Source organism: Typha angustifolia, chromosome 14 (genome assembly GCF_048772165.1).
Source record: "Typha angustifolia cultivar Huaian chromosome 14, ASM4877216v1, whole genome shotgun sequence".
Classification (NCBI taxonomy): Eukaryota; Viridiplantae; Streptophyta; class Magnoliopsida; order Poales; family Typhaceae; genus Typha; species Typha angustifolia.
This window is the reverse complement of record NC_133252.1, coordinates 12,697,625-12,713,410: the sequence shown is the minus strand read 5'-3', so window position 1 is coordinate 12,713,410 and position 15,786 is coordinate 12,697,625. Positions and strand designations below refer to the sequence as shown.

General features: G+C 39.3%; 3 protein-coding genes across 3 annotated transcripts; all 3 read left to right on the top strand.

Moving 5' to 3' along the window:
• The first annotated feature begins 794 nt into the window (after window positions 1-794).
• Window positions 795-4,163, top strand: LOC140776295 (internal alternative NAD(P)H-ubiquinone oxidoreductase A1, mitochondrial-like). The gene is made up of 8 exons (XM_073119957.1): window positions 795-1,286; window positions 1,532-1,751; window positions 1,908-2,068; window positions 2,200-2,265; window positions 2,614-2,777; window positions 2,970-3,084; window positions 3,591-3,770; window positions 3,847-4,163. The coding sequence occupies exons 1-8, from the start codon at window positions 837-839 to the stop codon at window positions 3,997-3,999; spliced, it is 1,509 nt and encodes a 502-aa protein (XP_072976058.1). The 5' UTR covers window positions 795-836; the 3' UTR covers window positions 4,000-4,163.
• Window positions 4,164-4,399: 236 nt separating this feature from the next.
• Window positions 4,400-9,058, top strand: LOC140776296 (uncharacterized). The gene is made up of 3 exons (XM_073119958.1): window positions 4,400-5,379; window positions 7,923-7,990; window positions 8,093-9,058. The coding sequence occupies exons 1-3, from the start codon at window positions 4,600-4,602 to the stop codon at window positions 8,217-8,219; spliced, it is 975 nt and encodes a 324-aa protein (XP_072976059.1). The 5' UTR covers window positions 4,400-4,599; the 3' UTR covers window positions 8,220-9,058.
• A 3,929-nt stretch (window positions 9,059-12,987) lies between these two features.
• Window positions 12,988-15,305, top strand: LOC140775858 (xylan O-acetyltransferase 1-like). The gene is made up of 5 exons (XM_073119324.1): window positions 12,988-13,513; window positions 13,602-13,773; window positions 13,896-14,095; window positions 14,211-14,366; window positions 14,745-15,305. The coding sequence occupies exons 1-5, from the start codon at window positions 13,059-13,061 to the stop codon at window positions 15,094-15,096; spliced, it is 1,335 nt and encodes a 444-aa protein (XP_072975425.1). The 5' UTR covers window positions 12,988-13,058; the 3' UTR covers window positions 15,097-15,305.
• The last annotated feature ends 481 nt before the right edge of the window (window positions 15,306-15,786 follow it).

Below are 15,786 nucleotides of genomic sequence, written 5' to 3'. Positions count from 1 at the left end.
CTTAAACAAATTTTAGTTTCAACTTCCAAATCTAATACGATAAACCCGTCACAAATATAACATAATTGAAGTTCATAATCTATTACAAATTTTAAATACTTTGAACACAAACAACAATATCGCTCCTAGACTCTAATTATCCAAGGCTCATGACTCAGCACCAACATCAACCCCTATATAATTATGCAGCTATGGTAATTTAATTTGCAACAAAATTGATAAAGCTGAACCTCGTTACTTTCCTTATTTACTGTATGAGTTGACCAATTTATAACATCAACTGATTAGAGTAAACTCATAGTATCGTGTGCGGGGGTGAACTTTTGCCGCCCCATACCATTGGTGGATTTAGGAGGGACTGTTTTGTGATATAAAAAACATTCTGTGGTGGAACTGAAACTGTGGCGATGCCAGGTGGCGCGTAGGACTTGGCAGAAGAATGGGTAAGTCCGATCCGCAGGTAGAGATCGGGAATGCTCGTTTGATACCGGTCATTTGATTTAATCACCAACGGATGGGATTGGCGCACGAGCGTTGGGACCCAAGGGGCCCACGTTGGTTTCTGCATGATTACGAGTTAAAATTCTTGCCACGTAATTCGGAAGCACAGCTTCCTATAGCAGCTGCCTCAATGTTCTATACTTCGCCACGTCGGATTCCGATGTGAAAAACCTTCGAACTTTTGGATAAAACCCCTCCACGCCGGACACCAGCGCATCAACAGCAACTATGGGACGTTCTTATGCGTAGCTGCGTCCCCCTCCCTCTCTCTCGTATATACTCTCCAAACTTCTAGAGTTACTCTCGCTCGTGTCTCTCTCTCTCATCTAATTCCCATGGCATGGCTTCGAACCCTCTCTCGCTTCTCTCGGTCCTCTCTCTCCTCCCTCCCTAACCCCACGAAACCCTCCTTTCCCCTCTCATTCCCCTTCTCGTCCGCGTCCACGTCCGCCGCCGCCGCCGTATCCTCCTCCCCTGCCTCTGGATTCGCGGGGCTGGGTCCCACGTCGCCGGGGCGGGAGAAGCCTCGGGTGGTGGTGCTGGGGACCGGCTGGGCCGGAAGCCGCCTCATGAAGGGCATCGACACGCGTCTCTATGACGTGGTCTGCGTCTCCCCGCGCAACCACATGGTCTTCACCCCTCTCCTCGCCTCCACCTGCGTCGGAACCCTCGAGTTCCGCTCCGTCGCCGAACCGATCGGGAGAATCCAGCCGGCTATCTCGAGCGCGCCGGGGTCTTACTTCTTTCTCGCCAAATGCATCGGGGTGGATCCCGAGGCCCACATGGTGAGTCGCCTGATTTGGTTCTTGCGCTGGTAAAGGTTGGAGTAGTGCGATAGGGAGGAAAAATGCGATTTTTTGGGTTTAGGATGTTAAAGCAGGTAGATCTTTGCTTTGGACCGGTTGGAAATGATTTGTTAGTAGAAAAGTGTAGAATGAGAAAAGGGTGGAAGCAGCTAACTATTTGTTTAATCGCCAATATTAGAATTAGTATTATTATTTTTTGTAATCTTCTCTGTTCTCATAATAAGGTGCATTGTGAAACAATCACTGGGGGAGGTGCTAAAGATGCTTTGGAGCCTTGGAAGTTCAAAGTTTCATATGACAAGTTGGTCGTCGCCTGCGGAGCTGAGGCTTCCACTTTCGGTATAAATGGCGTCAGAGAACATGCAACCTTCCTTCGTGAAGTACACCATGCTCAAGAAATTCGCAGAAAACTCCTCCTCAATCTAATGCTATCTGATGTGCCGGGTATGTTATTGCAATAATCGGGGTTAATTGTGAATGCTATGTTTATACTTGTACTGTTTGTGGATAGAAATTGGGCTTTCGCCTTTTATTCCTCTGGAGGACACCCCAAATGCCAGGATTGATACTTGATTTAGTGCTGCATGTGTTCAAGGACAGGCATATCTCAGGAAGAAAAGAGCAGACTGTTGCATTGCGTTGTTGTTGGAGGTGGCCCAACAGGTGTTGAGTTCAGTGGTGAATTAAGTGATTTCATTGTTAGAGATGTTCACGAACGGTACTCGCATATTAAAGATCATATCCGCGTGACCCTAATTGAGGTTTGATTGCAGAATAATTTAGTCTTTTACCATTGTCCACTAATATGCATAATTATATATCAGTGATCTATTCACTTTTGTAAGAGTGAATTGCTGGAGGGGGTGATTATATGACCCTTTCGTTCTATCAGGCAAATGAAATATTGTCATCATTTGACGTTCGCCTCAGACAGTATGCTACAAATCAACTAACTAAGGTGAGGTTATCTAAACTAACAATAGCTTGCAATCTTTCTCTGCTCAAGTTCAGATTTTTTTTTTATGTCTCCTAATAGTCCTAAATTATTTTAGGAATCTTGTTGATAGTTCCTCAATCTAGAGGACTATATTGAATAATTGATGGATTAGTTAAATTTCTTAGGGCGTCTTGACTTCTCCATAGTTGGTTTTGGCATGCCATCAGTTACTGGTTATTTACTAATTTACTAGTTGCTAAATTTTCTTGTTATATTTCATTAATTTTTCTGCATACTTGGGCACAGGCATGCTATAAGGATCTGATGTTCTTTTTTTTATTTCTTTTCTCTTGTACTCTGTTAATACAGTCAGGTGTTCGCCTTGTGCGAGGAGTAGTAAAAGATGTTCAGCCTGAAAAAATAATTCTGAACAATGGAGAAGAGGTTCCATACGGTCTTCTTGTTTGGTCTACCGGAGTTGGTCCTTCACCATTCATTGGCTCCTTGCCGTTTCCAAAATCACCAGGTGGAAGGTATCATCTTGAGCAAAGATCTTTCTTATTCCATTTTATTTCTTCCTTCTATATTCATCTAATCAATTTTTTGCACAAAAAGACGTTCATTTAGTTGCACGCCTTGCAAGTATAAATTCCCGTAACATGAACACCAGTATTTCCACATGCAAGAATGACTGGTATCTAAGGATCTCTAAAATTTCTCCACAGGATTGGCGTTGATGAATGGCTGCGCGTTCCCTCTGTACAGGATGTCTTTGCTATTGGTGATTGCAGTGGATTTCTTGAAAGTACAGGGCAAGCGACACTTCCAGCATTAGCTCAGGTAATTTAGTGCAGTACTTGTTTGTTTTCAAAATATTTTTTTTCGGTTGACAGAGATGTAAGTCATATACATATATATATGAGTTCAAAACTAGTCAATTCCCTCACGATATCAATAGAGTAACTAAAGTTCTTAACTGCAGTCTGTTACAAGATTTCTATCTGAAGAACCTTCCATCTGGAACTGATGAAAACCCTCAAAACAGACATCGTACTTAAAAGTTGAAAATATACTGCAGTTCTTGATATCTCAATGAGTGAGAGTACCTCGTGTAAGATGCACTCATACAGTTCATCCCTTCATTCTGAAAGATATCAGATCTTTTATCGCTACTTTCATTTAGATGATCTACCCAGTCTTCCATCTGTCATAGATTAAGGCGATCAAAATACTCCACCTGTATGTCATCCTCTCAAACCTAAGGAATTGTGTGTCTTCGGTAGCATCTATATTCCATTTCTGTTTCTTGATTTCACGTACATGTCGTGTTCTTACGAACAAATCAGGTTGCAGAGCGGCAAGGGAAATACCTGGTTGAGCTATTAAACCGTATCGGCAAAGCTAGCGGAGGGCATGCAAACTCTGCGACAAATGTGGAACTAGGAGATCCTTTTGTATACAAGCATCTAGGGAGCATGGCGACGGTTGGAAGATACAAAGCTCTTGTAGATCTCAGGCAGAGCAAGGTATGCCATCGACCACCTCTTTTATTTATTTCTCGTTAGAATCTGACATGCACTTAACGTAGCTCTCCTTCCTCAGGAGGCAAAAGGGATTTCGTTTGCAGGATTTGTCAGTTGGTTCATCTGGCGATCGGCGTATCTAACTCGTGTAATTAGTTGGAGGAATAGATTCTATGTGGCAATTAACTGGCTTACTACATTGGTGTTTGGTCGTGATATAAGCCGAATTTAGAGGCAACTAGTAATGTATAGAAATCTTATACAAAACGAACGAGCAACTTCTTCTCTTCTCCTTTCTTCTGGCTTTGTAACTCTCATCTTCAGAAATGCAAAAGGCACATTATTTTTGTAATTTCTGATAATATTTGAAAAGAAAAGTGGCATTTAGCTTTCTTAGATTGTTTGTCGGCTTGCAAGCGGATGAGAATATATTGTGAGGTTTTTATTTATTTTTTATTGCGTATTTTTAGTAACAATGCATAAATCTAAGTAAAGATAGTGGAACTGTGAAAGGACATAATATAGGATAATATAGGGTGCGAAATGAGAAAATATTAAACCACCAAACACGCTTTGTCGTGGTCCTCGTGTACTTAGAGCACGCATCTCTATGCTCCCCATCATCAGTCTTACCTCTTCATTGACGGTGTAGATGCGTTCTTCTCATCTCTTTTGCCTCTCTCTCCCTCCTCTCGCTCTCTCTCCCTCTCTCTTCTTGTTCTTGTTCTTGTTCTTGTTCTAGTTCTTCTGCTTCCGTCTCCATCTCCTTCCTCCTCCTCCCCCCAATCTCCCATTGAGTTTGAAGAGCTAAAAGATCGAACACCGAGCAAAAATGCAGTGTTCGATCTCCACTGCAAGCTCGAGCTCGAATTGGCTCGATCGCCTTCACACCTCCAAAGGCTTCTCCATCCCCACAGACCTCGATCTCGACCATTTCCTCACCTCCACTCCCAATTCTAATCATAACCCTAACCCTAACCCTAATTCTAAGAATGAGGTCGATTCTTCCTCCGTTCGGCGGCGGAGGAAGGGGGTGCCGCCGGATTCCTCCGCTGCCAGCAAAATTGGAGACAAAAAGTCCCACCTCTTCGATCTGATGAGCAGCGTCTTGGCCGAGCTCTTCGTCATGGGGGACGGAACCTTAAGTGAGGGTAAGAGGAAGAGCTCACGGAAGCAGGCGAACCCTAGGGTTTGCATCAACTCGGCGTCGGCTAGCGCCAACGGCGGAGGAGGCGGCGGCGTTCCTCCGGCGGCATCGCCGTCGAGCGCGGACAATAGTGTGGCGGAGGCGAAGAAGGGACAGGGGAAGGGGAGGAGGAAGAGAGGGCCGGCGAGTGGGGCGGCGGTAGCGGTGGATTCGGATCGGCGTTTGCTGTGTTCGAAAACGGAAGTGACAGTGATCGACACGAGCGCGCCTGTTTGGAAGTCGCAAAAGCTCATATTTAGGAAAGGGATGGTGTGGAAGGTTAGGGATAAGAAGGTATGGAATGCAAGCAGGAAGAAGAGGAAGCTGGGTCTGGTGGAGAAGTTGGTCAGTGAGAAAGGGAACAAACAAGCTGCTGTAGAATTGGAAGTGCCGGCTGTTGCAGAGAATTCAGTATCATTGGATGAAGTAAGGATTTCTTGATTCTTTTGCTATATTTTCCATTATGATGTTATAAATCTGCTGTTATAGTATATGCGTTGTTGAATTAGCTTCATACGATGATACAATAAGAAGAGAGACCGAGAGATGGGAACACTACTAAAAGCGTTTCTCTCTTCTAGTTTTAAGGAAAGGAAAAAGGAAAAGGGAAATATAAAGAAATTTAGCTAGTATATTTACACCAAGATATCGTGCAAGGTTCATATAGTTGGAGTTATGAAGGGATACATCATAAAACCGTCTAAGTAGAACTAGAATGTCACTTGTGCTAAAGCAGTTATCTTGTTTTTATGATCTTACTGTCATTACATGCGGTTTCATTGGTGGCAGATTAACATTTGTTGAAGTTGCACTCTGTAGTTGTTGCTCTAGAATTCTTTCGGAGATCTGACCATCTAATACTCTTCAACCTCCTAAAAAGTTTATTAGAATCATCCAAGTGCACTATTCTTGCTTAAAATAACTTCATTTTCATGAAAATGAATCTTTGGATTTTGCATGTTAAAATTTAAAAGGTTACATTTACTAGATGAATAATAGTATCGCACACTTTTGCTTCTATACTGAGTTTGTGAAACATGGGCTAGAGAGCTTCCCTTCATACCAATAATTTGGAATGCATAGTACTGGAGTTAATGTACTGTATATGACCTTTAGGTAACTTAAATGAGATTCATGACTGAGCGAATGTGTACCATTGATGTATCTACAGGAGAGAAAATAGATTAGATCAAAGCCTGATGAGATGCTCAAATAAGAGCGCAGGAACTTGGAAATTGAGTGATAGTTCCATTAGCCCTTTAAGAAAAAAAGTGAAGTGGGATTGCAGAATGAGTTACTCATTTCACCAAATAAAAATGAATTTGTTAATATATTTTCTTTCTATTGGCATGTAGAAGGAGCAAACAGAATAGAGGTCAAGTGATCCATTAGTTGTTAACCTGTAAACTCCTTCCAGCTATGTCATCCTTTAGAATTGGCAGTGTTGTTTATTCTATTTTCTATTCAAAGTTGTGATGGGATGGGCTCTTTGAAGTTTGAACACATGGGATCGAGCATAAAATTGCTGACAATAGCCCCTTCACCTTAACCCACTGGGTTGCCACCAAGCAAGTTGTGCATTTAAGTCAAGTTGAATATGGGCAAATAGAAGAACCATTATTTGGTGCATTTTCTTTCTTTGTGATTGTACAGTTGGTAAGAATGGTAATAACTAACAAGCTTTCTTTAAATCGAGAGATTCTTGATGGTCAAATAGGTCTTCCTCAGTACTTAATACACCTGAAGGTTCTCAGTATTTTCATATCTGGTGCACAAATGTGGTGGATAACTAAACTTGATGGAGACGTAGTTCTCGTTATCCAATTTTCTTATTCATTTTCCGTTTTGGAGGACATGTCCATTGAAGTTAGTAGTTATAGTAATTCATAATATACATAAGGAAAGGATTTTGGATTTCCTAGTATGTCATGTATGGACCATCCTATTGGCTTATGCAGATTGGTATCATGTTTCAGTATCTTCTTTCCTGTGACATTTTCCTTAGTCACTAGAGCCCCTTTAGGTATTGCAGTTCCTCTACTTCTCTTGTGTGCAAGAAGATGTGCATTTGCGTTGTGTATGATATAAAACTGTAGACAGAAGATCCATGAGCTTTGATCCATTTCAACACTTAAAAATTTTTGCACTGCATTAATTGATAAGTGTTCTTGTTTGCATGGTATGCAAGAGTGACATAGTTTGACTTTGAAGGCCCCATTGCCCCTTATGTTTTAGTGCTTAAATCATGTGTTATGCCTGTTCAGAAGATGGTAAAACTATGCTATCATAGTGATGGAGTAGTTAATGTAGTATGCTTGTCTTAGTCCAAACCAACAGAAATTACAAAGATTACATGAAATGGTTAAAATGAATTTGATGACAGTATGAAAATTATGTTGGTGTTGTGTAGTGGAAATGATAAGGTGATGATATAAATGCATGCTTTATTCTGCTTATATTGAATTTCATTGATTATGTACATTGAGAGTTGTCTTGGTAATAGAAGTACTACATATTACCTTGGATCACCCTTTCCAAGTTCCCATTCAAGCCTTCTTACTTGTGCAACTTCAACCAATGAAAAGAAACTGATAATATTTTCTCATAGAAGATAAACCATTGTTTTCAAATATGTGCCTCAGTGCACCCATCATGTTCCATAACAGTGAACTTGATTACTCTGGTGAATATGTTGGCCACTACCAAGGAAACCATCATAAGTTGTTTTCTTATATATTGTATATGTAGAACTATGCCCTGACTATTTGGACTGGCTATAGATCCTTCTTCTCCACTAAACATTTATATGATGCTTATTTCGATCACATTATTCATGAGATCCCTCACAAAAGATCTGGTATTTGCTAAATCTGCTTATTTTCATGGATGCAATTGCAAGCTCCTGTAGTAATTACTCATAAGTGCATCTTACCCGAGGCCTTGTATAATATCTGTGCTTTTCCTATCAGGAAAACAGTCCTGCTGCCGAAGAAGATGCTTTTAAAGACTCGGATGAAATCCAAATCCCTCTGAGAAGGTAACTGCAGTTAACATTCATCTTCTGAAATATGTACATATTTCTTTAAGTAATTTCTTCGCACTAAAAGAACTTGCTTTAATGCTTCTTGATGCTTTGCAGGCCAAAATTCTCCAGATCACCACGTATACCAGCTGTTAAGAACTCTTCTATTCTCCGTTTGCAAGTTATTACAAAGGGCAGGAAAAAAGGGATTTCCTTCCCCAAAGGCTCTCTTAAAGGAAGATGAGGCCATGAATAGTTTTGTGCAGTCACAATTCAATTGCTGGAAATTGAAAAGCCTTGGGAACGACTTATCTTAGGTTTTGGAGTTCCAAGATTTCAAATCTGTCTAGAATGAATGATGACAAATTAAGGTTGTTCACATTTTGATATTTATGTCATGTCTCAAAAGGCATGAGGAGCACATCTGTTTCCATTGGCAAAGGAAAGGTAAGCATCTGATATCACAAAAGTGAAGACATTACATAGGCTGCCAAAGGTCTATGTGTGCTTGTATTCTTGTTTTTTTTTTTTTTTTGTTGCATCAGTTCAATCAATTGAAATCCATTTATTTATCTATGAGCTACCAAGTCTTATGAAGGGTTTGCAGAGTTCTACATTCCACCACGCTGGAGAATTTGATACCGGGGATGATGGGCCAAACCGAATCAGTCATTAGTAGTCTGCTGTGTTATGTTGGTAAGTGTGCTTAGCATTCTGCATCATTCTGTCACTCACAGTCTTACATAACATGCGTGCATATGCAAAACTTCAAAGCTTTTAGACCCTGTCAGTCATCTTATGTTTAGCTTGGTTGGGTCGGATGTGGACCATGTGGTCACAGTTATGACTGCATATGGAGATGTGAGAATGAGATGCCGAAATGGGTGAGGGATAAATAATAAATGTTATATTCTTGAGATGTGAGATATCTGCCTTGGGAGCAGGGGGAGGTGGATCTATCATCTATGACTATGGGTAAGAAGACAAAAGGGTACCAATGTACCGAATATTAAGGAGGGTTAAGAGAGAAAGGTAAGTGTACAAGGAAAAGTTAGCAGAGAAAAAGGAATAGAAAGAGAGGGTGGTGCATCCAAAACTACTGTTTATACCAATGATGCAGCCATTGAAATTATAAATATGTTCTCATTAATGTCCATCTTCTGTGCTTTATAACACTTATTTTTAGGAACTGATTTTTAAATTAGAAACATCTTCTGTCCGTCTTTTATTTCTTTTAGATTCGTAGTATTTTCTTGTCCTCTTTTTTAAAAAAAGATCGCTCTGTAGACAACAACTAACCTTCACGTAATATTCCTATATGCATACACAGCAATACCCAAATTTGGCTATAAAGTAAATTTCATTCGTAGTTAGGGGAGCATCTTTCGTTAATTACATATGCACTAGAGCGACAGGCGCACTTTAGTTTAAAAACTGGTCTAAGGTTGCAAAATAAACAAAAGCGACCCATAGTTGCAAAAGTGAAAAGACTAAAAGCGTAATCGAATATTTTTTTTTTTAAAAAAGAAAGAAAGAAAGAAAAAGAAGTAAGCTGATGCATTAACCAATCGGTTTGCACGAGAGTGGTGCGATCGGAGTTACAACTAGTGCAAATGTGGCATTCATTCAATGGAGCAATAGGATAGGACCATATTATAGTATTAATAATTTCTGACATCTTCTCTTTCTTGGATCAAATTTTAAATGATAAAAAGGAACTGCAACATTCACGTGATCACCCAGGCCAGGCCAGGTCAGGTCAGGTCAGGTCAGTAGTGCATTATCTTTGGACATTGGTGACTTTTTTCTTGCTTTCATCTTTGTTCAGCGTCAGCATTGAATTTGAATACAGCGCTGTTGTCGGTGGTGACATTTTAATCTCGTGTTCGTTTCTATCTTCGCTTATACTACTCTTTATATATATATTAAAAAAATGTATATATATTTTAATTCCTAATAACTTATGCAGATAGATTGATATCTGGTATGATAATCCGAAGAAAGTAAACTCTCTTATTTATCTATGAAGTTTTTATTATTAACATAAATGAATATATAAAATAAGATGTATAACTATCAATTAACTCATAAATTAAAACCATAATATTAGAACAAAGTGTCGCGCCATCCCCGACCTACTTCCTCCCTCTCCTCTCCAATAACTCTTTAGGCTAGATTAAGAGGAGAGGCTTTCCCCTCTCTCTCGATGATGTTTTTCTCTCTTCCCTTCCAAAAAGGTGGAGGTTGTTTTATTCGTCTCTTTCTTTTCTGAAAAAAACTCATCTCAGTCGTTCCAGTTTGCTCCACCTACACCTCCTTTGGAGTGATCAAATAGATGAGTGCAAATCGAGGAGATGCCCTCGCTTGCCGTCTCTCGTCCATATCGAGACAATCGATGGACGATAATTTGTAGGTGGTGCTAGTGCTAGGGTTGGTAAGTCTTTTAAGCCATTTGCTTATATGAATCTACTATAGTCTTGCTCTTTTATTGTATTGTTGTGTGTGCTCGGGCTTTTTATTTCAATTTTCGTAGTTATATTGTCTATTATTATAACCCAAGCGAGAGATTCAATTACCTTATTTTCCTTCTCAATTATTTATCGGATTATTTAGATCATACAGACGTGTACTTGTTTGTTTGGTAGGTCGATGGGCTTCCTGAATTTTGATAAACCGTAAAGTTATCAATTATTATAGGTAGGGTGTAAACTTCTGAGGGCCTTTTTTTTCAAATAACCACCTCCATTTATAATTAAATACGAAAAACAAGAAGAGATGCTCCGTAAATAAATTTGGAAACTATGTGGTCGTTTTGCAAAAAAGCCCTTTTCCATTGGCAGCAAGTATTATAATCCACGTCAAGAGAGACCGACGTACGTTACGTCGTTTAAAATAATAAATGTAGGATTTCATGGGCATTATTATTATATTTATACACACGAGAAGCCTTTTGAGGCTAAGATAATAAAATAATAAAAAAGAAGGGTTTATTATGACAACAAAAATGTGCAATTTGATGCTGTCTCGCTGTCAGAGGATGGGAATCTCATAACGCCTTACCCTTTGGGAGGGTGTAGAAGAGTAGAACTTTCGAGACGTAATTAATTCAGACAATATCAACTAATAATCATCTAATTTGAATTCTTCTCTGTCCTCAGGTAGGGGGTAATTTAAATTTCACAGCTCGATTTTAATTTATCTTTATATATTTTCAATTTAAACACTTAATTTTTTTCTATAGTTCACTTAATTATTCCTAAGAAAATTTAATTTAATATTTGTATTATTAATTTTGAATGATTACATAGATATTATGTTGAATAAAACCAATTCGTAGGGAGAAAAAGAAAAGATTATAGTTAAGTAGGTAAGTAGTGAATAAAACCACTCCATTAGTGAGCTATTATACTACCTCATCAATTAGAATAATAAATAAATAAATAAATAATTCCTGGTGCTATGTATGTGGGTGGGAAACAACTCACATGACTTAATTGGAGCTCTGCAAGAAATAAATGTTAGCTCCTGTCCCAAAAATCTTGAATCTAGTCGGTGTATTAATAGTTTAATACAAAATATATATACTTGATCTTCATATAATTCGTACTGTTTTGGCCTCAATCACATATGATAGTTTTTGGCTGGATTAGTTCATTATTATTTCAATCAGCATTAAATTCAAAGGTAGGTAATGTGTATGGGCTTCTTATTATTTCAATCAGCATTGAATTCAAAGGTGGGCATAGTATTCTCATGAGAAGACTGTCTCTGAATTCTTATAAAGATTATCTCATTGTTGTTCTTATTCTTGGGACACTTAATTATGCAGTTATGCCACGTTTTGTTGGTGTATAAAACGTGAAGAATAAATTCATATTTGTTTTGATAAGGAAATAAGTGTGCTAACTTTATTCCAACCCCCCCCACTAATTCTACATAGAAATATATATATATATATATATAAAAGTTAAAATCATGCATATTTTGCATGACAACTATAACTGATATATATATTTATAAAATATTATTTAAAAAATAAGAGGAGCTAATTATTAAATGAAAAAAAAAGTTTATACACTATCAAAAACAAGACTTTATTATTTATTAGCTTGATTACTCTAAATTGTGGAAAAATAAACACAATCATCTTAAAAAGTTATAGAAAGAGAAGAAAATGTATATATCTTTTTTCACTCAGCCTAAAGGGCTTACTCCATTTCTTAGATATAAAGACACTTTGATCTTACAAAGCTCTAGCTAACATTCTGAATCGTTTAATATAGGTTTCAAGTCGTGTACGTTATCGAGTTATTACTTTGAAATAAATATCGCTGAGACATCGCTCCAAACCGTTTATTAAGTCATTTTAGCATTAAATTACTAAATCGCTAAATAATATATATATACAGGGGAGTTATTCTCCTAGACTTTACTAAGAGTTTTGTTATTTCCACCCATCATATCATTCACAAACCCACCAATCCCTCTCACAGTCTTCCGGTCTTCCCCATCCCATGGATCCAACCAACACTGTATCAAGATCCCTCTGCATCCAATCACGATCTGCCAAGTACCCCAAACTGCAGAGAATTCCTACACCCAGACAAAAGTAGGAAAGAAAGATTCTTTCATCCCTTAAAAGTAAAAAAGTACGATTTACTTTTTAATCTATTTAAAATAAGATGTGAAACCTAACATCTTTTAAACTGACGCTAATATAATGATACATATTTTTTATTATTATAGAATACGTATAGTTTACATATATTAGTACACACCCGGAGTCTATTATTATAAATCTAAAAATAATATACAATTAAATCACAAAATTCTCATGTTTAAACGGTTAATGACTCATATTATACGCTTTTAATTAATTTTTTAAAGAGCAGTAGAATACGGGTAAATAGGTAGTTATATGAAAACAAAATAAAGACTTAGTATAATATCTCTATCTCCCACCAAACCTATGGACCGAACTCTTCTCCATTTACTACATCTAAAGGTCCCACACACCATTACCTCTCCTCCATTCCACAGCTCCTTTCTCCCCCCCCCCCTTGGTTTCTTTCCTCGCAGAGCAATGAATCCTCCTCGCCGGAAAATCCCCTTCGGCCTCGCCGATCTGCTGGCAGCCAAGCAAGCCGGCAAACTACCCATCGTCGCCGTGGTCCTCTGCGCCTTCCTCTTCGCTGTCATAATCTACAGCGAAGACATCAAGTCTCTCGCCGAGCTCTCCTTCGTGAGATTAAAATCCAACGATCTCTTCTCCCGTGACCTCTCCAACCCCAGCCCCAACTCTGAGCTTTCAAATGAGGAGGAGATCGAGAAGAGGAAGAAGGATGTCATGTTCGTCGACGTGCCGGCGTCGTGCGATCTGTCGCAGGGCGCCTGGGTCTTCGACAACGTCAGCAATCCGCTCTACCGCGAGAGGGAGTGCAAGCTCTTAACGTCTCAGGTGACCTGCCAGAAGAACGGCAGGGCCGATGACATGTACCAGAAATGGAGATGGCAGCCTAAGGACTGCTCACTACCAAAGTAGGCAAGATCTGGATAAATTAATATATAGAATGAGTTAGATCTTTGCTTTGGTACTTAAAAGAAAGATTGTTTAAATGTTTTAAAGGTTCGATGCGAGATTGTTTCTGGAGAGGCTACGAGGGAAGCGCTTCATGTTCGTCGGCGACTCCTTGAATCGGAACCAGTGGGAATCGATGGTGTGCATGCTTCAATCCGAGTTATCTCGGAGGAAGAAGAGGATAACTAAAGAAGGGAATAGAGTTATCTTCCACGCCGAGGTACTAATTTATTACTTAATTAATTATTACACATCTCTATAACAACCTAGGATCGGCGGAGGGGAGGATAAGCTTGCGTCAATATTCGTGCTTATTCTGGCGATCACTTTGTCTTGTCAAAGGAGTACAGGGCTACGCTGGAGTTCTACTGGGCGCCGTTCCTTGTGGAATCCAACTCGGACGACCCGGAGATACACACCATCTTGCATCGGATCATCAAGCCCGAGTCCATCACGGGGCATGCCGTGCACTGGAAAGGGGTGGACTTTTTGGTGTTTAATACCTACATCTGGTGGATGAACACCGCCAAAATGAGAGTTAGGTTCGTATACACACACACACACACACATATATATATATATATATATATATATATATATTCTTTTTTACTCAATGAATTAGAGAATAATATTTACTCTATGTTTGAATTTTTGCAGGAGGCCGACGGCCAAGGATTGGTCGGAGTACGACGAGATCATCAGGATAGAGGCTTATGAAAGAGTTCTGCGAACATGGTCTAATTGGATCGGTGAGAATGTTGATCCGATGAAGACGTCAGTGTTCTTCATGAGCATTTCTCCTCTTCATATCAAGTAAGCAAACAATGGCATCAATTAGCACACTTTAGCTTTCATGTCGGGTCATAATATCATTTAGAAGCAATGAAATTAATGCTGTTATTAACGTTAAGAACGGTAATTTACTAGTTCTAATAATCGTATCGATAGAGTAAGCTTTGTATTTTATATGTCCGAAACTTCCGGTGCTTTGCCTTTGTTCGTATCCCACCTCTCTCTTGGGGCCCACTTGTTTCCGATTTGAAATTAGATGAAAAATAGGGATTGATTTAATTAGTCGTACTCACGTGGGAGCACTGTGATGGCTTGATTTGGAGCATCCAATGTGAATTAATTATACGCTTGCTAAATTTAATCTGTGTTTTAATTAGCATTAATTTCTCAATTAAACAGCCCGGAGGCATGGGGTAACCATGAAGGGATCAAATGCGCTAAGGAGACGCTTCCGGTGTTGAACTACAAAGATCCGCTAGAGCTCTGGACGGATAAAAAAATGTTCAACCTGGCCGCCAACGTGACACGATCGATGTCGGCGGTTCCTGTGACCTTTATCGATATCACGAAGATGTCGGAGTACCGGAAGGACGCGCACACGTCGGTGTACACGATCCGGCAGGGGAAGCTGCTGACGCCGGAGCAGAAGGCCGATCCGGCCAAGTACGCCGACTGCATCCACTGGTGCCTTCCCGGCCTGCCGGACACGTGGAACCTCTTTTTGTATTCTAGGATTCTCTCCAAGCCATAATTATTTGTCTTTCTTTTTTGAGATTAGTTTTTTTTTTAAATCTTTTTGATATTAAATGGGATAATTTTGGGAACAATGTGAGTAGGTTAGGTAGGTAGAAAAAGAAGGCAGGAAGCTTTAGAGTTGTTGACAGATGGGCTGGCACTACATATGAGTTGTAACTTACTTGATTGAATTGTATATTGATAGCTCCATTAGTTTCATCAGCATATTTTGATGAGCAGAATGAGAAAAAAAAAAGAAAAGAAAAGAAAGAGATTCTGATATATAAACTATGTCTTCTAAGACCTCAAAATACTACTACTACTAGTTACTTTAATAAAGGTCTACTTACTACCGTGTTTGGTTTATTGGGCTATAGTTGGGCCGGACCAGGCCCAATTTCATATGAATAAAGTCTTAATGGGCCTCTCTTAGTAGGCCTGAGTCCTTTTTAATTTTTCTTTGTATAAAAACCTGTGAGAAATCAACTTAGGCTTACAACTCTGTCCAAGCCACGACTGGTGGGTCCAGCACAACAATGTTCACTGCCTTGTATCCGCCATATTCAGAATAAATAGGGATTCTAACTTCGGAGACATTGGAGCATCCCTTCTTCCCCCAAAGCATACCTCAGCCTCTCAAAGTAGCTATCTAATACTTGAAAAAGGAAGACAAAATTGAGCAAGCATTAGCCATAATACCCTGAAG